The sequence below is a fragment of the Dendrobates tinctorius genome, unplaced genomic scaffold (assembly GCF_039654945.1).
Source record: "Dendrobates tinctorius isolate UK_male_01 unplaced genomic scaffold, ASM3965494v1 ptg000087l, whole genome shotgun sequence".
In the NCBI taxonomy this organism is placed as follows: Eukaryota; Metazoa; Chordata; class Amphibia; order Anura; family Dendrobatidae; genus Dendrobates; species Dendrobates tinctorius.
The window spans coordinates 5,954,226-5,966,320 of record NW_027361755.1 but is presented as its reverse complement, the minus strand read 5'-3'; the positions used below and the strand labels follow the sequence as shown (position 1 = coordinate 5,966,320).

At 44.0% G+C, this 12,095-nt stretch overlaps 1 protein-coding gene across 1 annotated transcript in view; it reads left to right on the top strand.

Moving 5' to 3' along the window:
* Positions 1-11,790, top strand: part of NOX3 (NADPH oxidase 3) — a 635,497-nt gene extending 623,707 nt beyond the window's left edge. The window contains exon 13 of the mRNA XM_073585751.1: positions 11,034-11,790. Within this exon, the coding sequence (XP_073441852.1) occupies positions 11,034-11,160 (127 nt within the window). The 3' untranslated portion in view covers positions 11,161-11,790. The remainder of the gene's footprint in view (positions 1-11,033) is intronic.
* The last annotated feature ends 305 nt before the right edge of the window (positions 11,791-12,095 follow it).

The following is a 12,095-nucleotide window of genomic DNA, read 5'->3' as shown; positions in this document are numbered from 1 at the left end:
TTTCCTGAAGCCGAGTGCAGCCGAAATCTCAATCTGTGCACTTGGCTTCAGGAAAATGGCCGCCGGGATCTTCATCTGTGCACGCGTGGCCTCCCATGGCCAATTTCCTGAAGCCCCAGGTAGCAGAGAACTCAATCTGCACACGCGTGGCCTCAGGAAGATGGCCGCCGCCACCGAGAAACCTGTGAGTCGCCCATCTCTGCCCTCTGTGGACATCGTGCTGTGGCGTCACCTTACCTGAGAAAGAGGCCCTGCTCAGGTGTACTCCGTACTGTACACCGCGCCTTAGCATGCCGCACCTCTGCCGCCGCTACACCACACCACACTGCCGCAACACCCCGGCAAGCCTGTGTTCGCACTGTAAGACGCATCCCCCATTTCCCTCCCAATTTTGGGGGGGAATAAGTGTATCTTATAGTCCGAAAAATACGGTACTACATAGTTTGAGTTGCAGTTTAAAAATTCCTTGATTTTGTAGTTTTTATTGTTAGCAGTATTAGAAAAATACAGAAACTTTGGATCAATGAGAGCATGTTTTACATGGAAATTGGCTACACTTATTATATCCTTTCATAGCTAGCCAATGGCTTTTATGGGGGACTTTTTTAGGACAATAAAAACTTGGTGACAAAATGTTTTCAAATGTGGGTGTTCGTCTACAGACAATTCTAATTCCATTTTCCAAGATGGTATCCATAATACTGTCATCTCTCAGAATATTCAAATTACGCTGAACTATGCTGGAAATAGATTTAAAATAGGTACTATGTGTGAGCACTAAGTTAGGACAACCAGATAAATGAATAACCAGATAAATGAATTTCTTGACAAAAATTTTTTGGAGCAACGCAGTCTATTGCATTTCATGGATCTGGACACACTTAAAAATTCATCAAACTCTCTTACTTCCTATTTTTCTTTACAAATAAAAAATCCCACGTTTTAACTTGTTCAGACCAGAACTGATGCAATGGAACGGTTACAGGATAATGTGGAAAGAGATATCAAGAAATTATTAATGAATTCAGAATGTCATGTTTCTAATTAATTTTTTCACCTGTCTTGCTTGTTTGAAAAACCTGACTGGCTGCAGGTGAAGGCTATCCTGAGTCTAAGAACACTGAGCTGTTCGAAGCGCGCACAGGTCCTCCTCAGACAATCTTCCTTTGGTATTACCGGTTTGGGCACAGACAGCAATCATGATATTTTAATGGAAATGAAATAAAGTCTTGTTTTTCATTCATCTTCTCGAAAGCTGGATCTTCTTATTTGTACAAGCATTCGTTTTTGGTCTTGGCAATGGTGGAGAGGTTGGAGTGTGATTGATTGAGTGTATGAACTTAATCTTTTCTATAGGTAACGAGTTTAAGCAGGTGCAATTAATACAGGTAATTAGTGCAGAGTAGAAGGGTTTCTTAAAGAAAAACTAACAGATCTGTAAGAGCCAGAATTCTTACTGGCTGGTACGTGAACACCGGTAGGAACTCTGCCTGAAAACACTGTAACAGACCACAGTGGTATACTACCAATAGTGGCATACCATGCTGCTGTGATGGGCTCCATGAGTCCGGGGCACCAAGTGCCAGTGTCGTCACCAATCCCCTCTCCTGGCAGCGCACTTTCAATGGTATTGGCATCTTGTATGCCGATACAGTAGAAAGCAATGGTTGACCAGAGAGCGATCCGTGCCCTCCTCCATCATTCTTCCTGTGCATCTGAGCTCTGACATCACGACATCACGCCCGCTGTGGCAAGGAGTGCAGAGCTTCAGAAGATACACTGAAAAGTCTGGTGAAGTGGATAAATAGGAAGAGGTGAGGGTTTTTTTTTAAAAAAAATTCCTTGATTCCTTGATACAGTAGAAAGCAATGGTTGAACAGAGAGCGATCCGTGCCCTCCTCCATCATTCTTCCTGTGCATCTGAGCTCTGACATCACGCCCGCTGTGGCAAGGAGTGCAGAGCTTCAGAAGATACACTGAAGAGACTGGTGAAGTGGATAAATGAGGAGAGGTGAGGGTTTTTTTTTAAAAAATCAATGAGTATATACTTTATAGAGGACTATTATGCTACGAAGATTGCTATGTGGAGCCCATTATACAATATTGAGGGCTATGTGGGGCCATTATACTATATGAAGGGCTATGTCGCGTTCATTATACTATGTGGATGGCTATGTGAGGGCAAATATAAATTTTGGAGGGTTATGTGTGGGGACATTACACAATATATAGAGCTTTTTGGGGGACATTATGCTATATAGAGGGCTACTTTGGGGCTATTATACTGTTTGCAGGGCTATGTAGTGGGTCATCATTATATTGTTTTGAGGTTTGTAAGGGGGCATTATGTTGGAGCCATTATACTCTGGAGAATTGTATAGGGGCCATCATATTGTTTGGACGGCTATGCAGGGGCCATTTTACTGTTTTGAGGGCTTTGTGATGGGCCATTATTCTGTTTGGAGGACTATGTGGAGACATTATGCTGTTTTGAGGACAATGTGGTAGACCATTATACTGTTTGAAAGGCTATGTGAGGCCTATTATACTGCATACAATGCAATTAAAATGTGTGCAGGTTCCATCATACTGTGTGGAGGGTTGTGTTAGGGCCTTCATACTATGTGGAGGGTTGTGTTGGAGACAACATTGTGTGGAGGGATTTGGGGGCGATTATACTGTATTGAAGGCAAATTTACATTATGGAGGTCTGTGTGTGGGCCATCATATTGGGTGTAAGGTTGTGTTAGGGCTGCTTTTGTTGGCATCATACTTTGTAGGAGCAATAAAGGGGCTTAAAAAGGAGGAAAAAATACTTTGTAATAGCTGCATAGTTCTGAAATATGCTCTTCTGTGACCCCACAGAACAATATGTTTTTTTAGGGGACCCAAAGAGGACTTCTGCTAGCAGTTGTCAAATCTTAATATTTTTCTTTTTTTCTATTCTTTTTATTTTTTTATTTTAACTATCCTGCAATCAATAAAAATGCAACAGAAGTTACCTAACCCCAAATTGTGAAGCAGCTTGAAGCATGTTCATGACTGTGCGGCATACATTGTAAGGTTAATAATAATAATAATAATACATTTTATTTCTATAGCGCTGACATATTCCGCAGCACTTTACATTTCAGAAGGGACTTGTACAGACAATATACATTACAGCATAACAATAATCACATAGATCATAACAGATACCAAGAGGAATGAGGGCCCTGCTCGCAAGCTTACAATCTATGAGGAAAAAAGGGGAGACACGAAAGGTGGGTGGTAACAGTTGCCCTGATTGTATGGACCAGCCATAATGTTAAGTGTGTAACAGTTCGGATGCAGAGGGCTAATGGATGCATAAAGCAAGTGGGAACATGATGCGTGGAACCTGGTTATGGTAAAAAACTTTTGGCTGTGCCACATAGGGATAGATTAGGTTAATGTGTTGAGGCTGTAGGCCAGTCTGAATAAATGCGTTTTCAGGGCACGCTTAAAATTGTGGGGATTGGGGCCTAATCGTATTGACCTGGGAAGTGCATTCCAAAGAATTGGCGCAGCATGTGTATAGTCTTGAAGACGGGAGTGGGAGGTTCTTATTATTGAGGATGCTAACCTCAGGTCATCAGCAGAACGGAGGGCGCGAGTAGGATGGTATACTGAAACAAGGGAGGAGATGTAGGGTGGTGCTGAGCAATGAAGAGCTTTGTGGGTGAGGGTAATAAGTTTGTACTGGATTCTGGAGTGGATGGGTAGCCAGTGTAATGACTGGCACAAGGTAGAGGCATCGGTGAAATGATTGGCGAGGAATATGATCCTGGCAGCTGCATTCAAGACAGATTGGACGGGGGAGAGTTTGGTAAGAGGGAGACCGATTAGAAGGGAGTTACAATAGTCGAGACGAGAATGAATAAGAGAAACAGTCAGAGTTTTTGCAGAATCAAAAGTAAGAAAAGGTCGAATTCTAAAAATGTTTTTGAGGTGCAGATAACAAGAGCGAGCCAGTGATCGGATGTGGGGGACAAAGGAAAGCTCAGAGTCAAGTATGACCCCAAGACAGCGGGCATGTTGCTGGGGAGTAACAGTAGAACCACACACGGAAATGGCAATGTTGGGTATAGGTACATTAGTAGCAGGAGGAAACACAAGGAGTTCAGTCTTTGACAGGTTCAGTTTCGGATATAGTGAGGACATGATGTTAGACACAGCGTTTAAACAATCGCCGGTGTTTTCTAGAAAGGCTGGTGTGATGTCAGGAGAAGAAGCGTATAATTGGGTGTCGTCAGCATAGAGATGGTACTGGAAACCAAATCTACTGATTGTTTGACCAATAGGGGCAGTATACAAAGAGAAGAGGAGGGGGCCTAGGACTGATCCTTGAGGAACCCCAACAGTAAGGGGAAGATGAGGGGAGGAGCCAGCAAAAGATACAGTAAAGGAGCGGTCAGAGAGATAGGAGAAGAACCAGGAGAGAACGGTGTCCTTGAGGCCAATGGAACGGAGCATAGTGAGGAGGAGCTGATGATCCTCAGTGGCGAATGCTGCAGAGAGATCCAAGAGAATTAGCATGGAGTAATGACCATTTGATTTAGCTGTTAGATCATTAGAGACTTTAGTGAGGGCAGTTTCAGTAGAATGTACAGAGCGGAAACCGGATTGGAGAGGCTCGAGAAGAGAGTTTTCTGAGAGATAGCGGATAAGACAGGAGTGGACCAGGACCAGGCATTCCAGGAGTTTAGAGATGAAGGGAAGATTAGAAACAGGTCTATAGTTAGCGGCACAGTTTTGGTCGAGGGATGGTTTTTTAAGTAGTGGATGTATGATGGCATACTTAAATGAGGAGGGCAAGATACAAGAAGAGAGAGCGAGGTTAAATATTTTAGTTAGGTGAGGGGTGACAGCAGGGGAAAGGGTCTGGAGTAGATGTGACGGAAATGGGTCACTGGTGCAAGTGGTTGGGCGGGACGATGCAAGAAGCCTGCTTACTTCTTCTTCTGTGACTGGTTCAAAGTCAGAGAGTGAGCTAGATGCAGTGGGGGAGGGAGGACAGTGCATGGTATGAGATGACTGTGTTCGTACTGCACACGGCAAGGCGGAATTCCCTGGAGTGGACCCTCTGGGCCGTGGCACCGAGGGGCCCCGGACGAGCAACCAGGTGTGGCCGACCCCTATACAGGGACCGTTTGACGCAAGTCCAGAGACTCGAGTGCCACAGCAGCCAGAACCAAGAGGGGCGGCTCGGAAAGGATCACAGAGCTGCAGACGGGAAGAAGGACTGCGTAAGGACGGCTGGAACAGACACCGGTAGCCTGGACTAGAACAGGACAGCAGGTTGAGGCCTGTGTAGGCAAGGCTTGAGGCTAACAGCAGGTACGGACTCGGGTAGGCAGAGCTGGAGCAGGTATGGAGACAGGACTGGAACAGGCTCGGACACAGGACTGGAGCAGGTACGGACACAGGACTTGGAGCAGCTACGAACACAGGACTGGAGCAGGCACGGACACAGGACTTGGAGCAGGTATGGACACAAGGACTGGAGCAGGCATGGACACAGGGACTGGAGCAGGCACGGACACAAGGACTGGAGCAGGCACGGACACAAGGACTGGAGCAGGTACGGACACAAGGACTGGAGCAGGTACGGACACAGGGACTGGAGCAGGCACGGACACAGGGACTGGAGCAGGCACGGACACAGGGACTGGACCAGGCACGGACACAAGGACTGGAGAAGGCACGGACACAGGGACTGGAGCAGGCATGAACACAAGGACTGGAGCAGGCACGGACACAAGGAGCAGAGCTGGAAGGAAACACAGAGATTAGGCAGGGAGCCTGATGCCAGGCGAGAACACAGGGCGTAAGGTGCTGCAAGAAACAACCACGGTCAGGCGCCTCCACTAGGGGATGGCAGCCTGATGTAGCTGCCGTTGTGCCCTCATTGGTCCGGCGGTGCAATCGGGGCAGGGCACCGCCGGAGACCAGCTCAGCTGTGGAGAGCCGGCCGCGGCCTACGGCGCATGCGCGAGGCCTGCGGTGACGTCACCAGCTGTGGGCCGGACGGAGAGAGACGCTGACGCCGGGGGCTGGAGGGAGCGCGGCTGCCGGGCGGGGTAAGTATAGCCGCGCGCACTGGGACGCCGGGCTGGGAGCGTGACAGGGGGACCGGGGGTCGTGTTGGCAAGGCCGGGGGCCATGACAGTCTGGGAGATAATTTCCTGTCGGATCTGGTCAATTTTTTCTTTGAAGTAGTTGGCCAGATCGTCAGCTCGAAGCTCCATGGTAGGGGCCTGTACTCTTGGGTTGAGTAGAGAATGAAAAGTGTCAAAGAGACGTTTAGGGTTATTGGACAGTGAAGTGATGAGGGTGTTGAAATAGGTTTGTTTTGAGAGGTGAAGGGCAGTGTTGTATGTTCGAAGCATAAACTTATAATGGATGAAATCTTCGGGTAGGTTGGATTTTCTCCACAGACGTTCGGCGCACTTGGAGCACCGCTGCAGGAAACGTGTTTGCAGGGTGTGCCAGGGTTGTCGCCATCTGTGTTGTGGTGTTCTATGAATAGGAGGAGCAAATTCATCCAGAGCACTTTGAAGTGTTACATTGTAATGCTTCAATGCAGAATCAGGACATGAAAGGGAGGAGATAGGGGCCAATGAAGACTGCAAGTTCTTCATAAGTTTCTGGGTGTTAATGGCCTGTATGTTTCTATAAATATGGACAGTGAGGGTGACCTGAGCAGCCTGACAGTTCTTGATAGAGAATGAAAGATTGTGGTCAGAGAGCGGGAGAGGGGAGTTTGTAAAATCATCCACTGCACAATGCCGAGAGAAGACCAAGTCGAGGGGGTTCCCGTCTTCATGCGTTAATTTGGACGGTTAAAATAGATATTCAAGAACTAAAATATGACCTGTATGTAATAGATTTAAAAAGAAACCCACAGGCTTGAAACAAGAAAAATTAGTTACATTCATATCCCAAAAGCAAGCAACTGGAACAGGTTGCTGTATTGAGTAGCATGTATTCAGGTCTATGTAACAATTTTAAGGGTACTACGGAATCTGATTGCATGGGATAACACGAGACTGAGACCAAAGCTGATGTAAATAAGTATATTAAGAAGTGAATCAAAACTAACAGTGCACTTCCTGCAATAGTAACGAAAACACAGCACAATATAGAATGATGCAAGTGTAGCAAAACTAACAGAGCACTTCCTGCAATAGTAACAAAAACACAGCACAATATAGAATGTCCAGTGAAACTGAAGAGCGGGTCGCGACCGCTAATATGAACCAGTCCAACTATAATATGGCACAGGTGTGCACAAGGCACTAAGCGTGAGAGTCCAGAAGTATATATGAGAGGAAGTACATGGCCCTTAATGAGGAAGTCCAGCAATATTATGGATGAGCACGCACACCGTACTAAAATGTAGAAGTCCAGCGATCCTATAGACGAAAATGCACCTGATACCTAGACCTATATGTAGAAGTCCAGTAAAACACAGGAGTAGCATTAACAGGGGAAAGTTACCACATGTACCTTGTGGGCTGAAAGTCCTCCAGAAGTCCACACAAACACAGACCAAGAGGAGATGGTGACGTCAGGATTCCTTACTAGCCACAGCAGATCCAGAGGCGAACAGCTCCTCACTAGAACTCCAGATAGCAGTTATCAGGGAGGCGCACAGGGGACTGTAGGCAGCAGAGCATGAAGAGGCAGAGAGCCGAGTAACAAGCAGCAGCAGCAGGGAGTCCACCAGTAAACAGGCAGGAGCTCAAGAGCCAACAGCAACAAAATACTCAGGCAAAGAGGAATTTAATTTTATCCTCCTTGACTAGACAAATCAAATGAGATTTGCTAACATATTTAAGAATTTATTAATATAAATATATTTGAGAGTAGAAAATATTTTTGTCGATGGTCAGTATTACAGAATGTGATTTACCAATAGATCTGGTTACCTCAACTATAGCATAGAATATTAAAATAAAATTCAACTGCCAGCAAGAAAATACTTGGCCAAATGAGAAACTTAGCATTGCATTTTGTGGCGTTGCTTTTCATTAGAAGCTATTGGACAGGAATGTAATACATGAGAAATGGGAGAACAACGGAGCATGAAAAATGCCAAAAAGTTTATTAACATCATATTAGTAACATCATATCAAAAAGCAGTATAAAATAGGTACAAAAAATACATAGTAATAGATACACCAAAAGGGAAGGGAACAATGAGGGTAGGTATCTCAAAGCTCAGTGTCACCACAAAAGGTGTACATATAAAGGCACATCTTAAACCCCAATAGGGTAAATACTACTGTATATCAATAGTCCTAAAAGAAAATAGGACATATGGGCATTGGCAAATTGGGGGCAGAATGGCCTCAATAATAGTATTCACTGTGTACAGTATACACTGTGCTCAGGGTGAGAACCGTAGAAAACAGACCCCAAGGCATTGGTGTGCCATGCCAACAAAAGTAGTACAGAAGTTCCCGGCAGTGAACCACCCAAAACAGTTAAGTATGACCCATAAGGGAATAATTATAACGCAGGATGACGCTTACCTATAAGGACCAGGTATGGGACACCAAATCGGATCAATAAGAGACCCCCGACGTGCGTCTCGCCCAGCGTCAGACAGCTTTCTCAAGGGGATGTAGTGAGACAGACGCCAGAAAGACCTTCATATATCCTGAGTAGTCAGTCAGGTGACTAGGTCACATGACTCCATGGACCAATAGCAGTGGGTAGAAACGGCGCATGCTCCGATGAGGCGGCAGGTCCTGCACTCATCCTGGCATCTCCTCCTCATCGCATGGGAACCGGGGGGCGGGGCGTGAGTCCCGGACCAGAATCGCATGCGAGAGGAGGTGTCAGACACTGCTCAGAGGCAGGGACACCGAAGCCACAATCGCCCGCATGCGCACAGCTGCTAGAGGCACATAACATATAGGTGTCACTGACAGAGGCATACAGAAAATAATCCTGACAATGATATAGCCGGTTGTTTCCCCCAGCACAAATACAGACAATCAAAACAATATAACAATACAAAAAATAATAAGAAATGATAAAGGCCACATATGAAATTATATATATATATATATATATATATATAAGTATATGCAGTGGAGGATTATCATTCAGAGTGTATCTTGGAGGTGCCAAATCTTCCATCAGGAAACAAGCAATAAGAATATGAAGGAAAAATAGGCGTATGTAGGATGACTGGAATACACAAAAACAAGACCAGTTAAAATCATAAAGCAGAATAAAAACAGATCCAACAAAGGCCATAGGGAAGGCCATATACAAAATCAGGTAAAAGGCCAAAGGAAATGGTGATATACAGCACAGCAAAAAATCATGATAGCTATACTACAAAAAGGAAGAAAAACTAAGTGACTCGTTCAGGCCGTGGGGTGTCATAGTATTAAGACGTACTATCCAGCCTGCCTCTCGTTGGGCTAGAAGTTTTTTACAGTCACCCCCTCTGACACCAAGTTGAACCCTCTCTATCCCTCTAAACCGTAAGGAGGCTGCATCACAGTTTTAATCTAAAGTGGCGTGGTAGCGTTTTCAAACATGAAAGATCAGATTCTTTTGCGGCAGCACGTATGTCCCTCATGCTCCCGTATTCGGATACGGAATTCTCTAGAGGTTACCCAATGTTGATCAGAGAGCAGTCACACGTGGCATAATAAACAACATTGCTAGTGCCACATGTGACATGCTGTCTGATATCAAATTGCCTAATACCATCCAAGGAAGCAAAAGAGAAACATCTAGTAACATTAGAAGATGCGATGCAGTGTCCACATGGGAAGCACCCCACAACCGGACCCCTAGTAGTAAAGGGATTTACGATCGGGGGAACATAATGGCTTCTGACTAGCAAATTAGCCAGGTTGGGAGATCTTCTGGCTGTCATAGATGGTGTCTCACCAATGGCAGATCTCAAGGAGGGTTCCGTGGCCAAGACAGACCAATGCTTAAATAGGATATTCCTCACACCCGCCCACTCATAGTTGAATGTAGTAATGAATCTAACCTTATTTTCCTCCCTGGTTTTATCCACCCTTGCTTTTTCAGGGTATAGAAGATCATTACGGGGTGTCCTCCTGGCTCAAAACCACATCTGATGCATCTACGGCTGTACCCTCGATGTTCAAATGTTAGGTCAGCCGCTTGGGAGTAAAAATTCTCCTCAGTGGAACATATTCGCCTCATCCTTAGGAACTGTCTGACTGGGACAGCCCCAATGGTGGATGGATTGTGAGCGGACCAAGCATGCAGTAATGCATTGACCGAAGTGGACTTTCAGAAAACGTCAGTTTGAAGTTTTCTTGCACCATCAACTCAAATACTGATGTCCAGAAAGTCAATCTTGCATAAATCATGTTGAAAGGTCAAGCGGATGTTAAGAGGATTGTGATTAAGCTGGTCCGCAAATGTCTCGAGCTGCTGGGCAGTGCCCCCCACAACATAAAGATGTCATCGATATATCTCAGCCAGGACAGCACATGGTCCGCAGCCGGTGCGCCCGTGCCACCAAAGATGGACCTCTCCCAGGCGCCAAGGAAGAGATTTGCGTACGAGGGCGCACAGGCTGCGCCCATGGCTGTGCCGCGCCTCTGTAAATGAAAGGTATCCTTAAATACAAAAAAGTTGTGGGAAAGGATAAAGTCCAGCAACTCGAGAATAAGCTCACACATGGGGCCGTCCAGGTCGGAGGACCCAAGGAAGAGGCAAACTGCATCCAGACACTGGTTATGGTCAATACAAGTATACAATGTTTGTACATCTGCTGTAACCAGGATGACCCCCTCATCCACAGAGAGGAATGTAATATAGAATTGATTTTTCGTTGAAAATAAAAATTGGCGATTATAAAAGGTGGTCATAATAAGACAAATCTTTTGAGAAATAACTAAGTGAATTTATTTTTATAACTTTATTGACACATAATAATGTAAAATTAATAAAATATCTTTCACTGAACTAAGATTAATTCCTTATTGTTTTCTATCTTCACACAGTTGCAGCATTGGCGTTTTCTTCTGTGGACCAAAACCTCTTTCCAAAATACTTAAAAGTATGTGCCGTTTGCATTCATCTTCTGACCCAAGAGGAGTCCACTTTCATTATAACAAGGAAAATTTTTAATTCAGTGTTAAAAAATGTTTTCAGAGCAAAAATATAATTCTCACAAATGTGGACGCTCCTATTAGTGTTCATCGATATCACATGCCCTAGGTCAAACATTTACAAAACAACAGCAAATAAATCCCAAACTATATGCTTCAAATGAAAAGTATTCAACTGCATAACAGCTCTCTATTTTTTTTTAAAAGTAGTCATTAGTAAAAACTCACATGTGGTCAATATCCATTAGACAGAATATATTTAGGTTCTTTATAGAGAAAATTAATAGCTTTTCTTAAGAAATGTATACATTTTAATCCGTGTAGAATGAACTTCTGATACAAAAGACTAGGGCCGATTCATCAAACAGTTTTCACCAAAAATGTAGTGTAAAACTACTTGAAATGTCATAATTTTTTTAATTCATAGTTGTGCAAAAATGTAGCAACTTTTATGGTGTCATTACATCAGTTCTGACAACTTTTTGAAAAGTGGGAGGAGCCATGACTGAGAGCGACCTTGGGAAATTCATAAAATTTTACCCAAAGTGTCACACATTATGACTGAAATATACTTCATATAAAACACTAGTCTTGATGAATTGGTCCCTATATTTTATTTCTAACTTTTTAGTGCTAAATAAAATGCTCCGGAAAATGTTTCAGATAATACGTTATATGTACCTTGTATTTTTTCTACTTTTTATTTAGAAATCTGTTTTGTATTTCCTTACAAAATCAAGAAATATTTTTTTCTTATACTCTCATGTCTGATGTACTTATACATATATAATAAATGTTATAAAATTTCACATTCTTATTTTGTCTTAACTCTAGAAGCAGCGCTTGTAATTGCCCTCGGTTGCAAAAAGAAAGTAATACATAAGTAGTCATTTCAAGATACCGGATATTCCTGTATAAATGTCAAGATTCTATGCATAATGTCTGTGTAAGAAT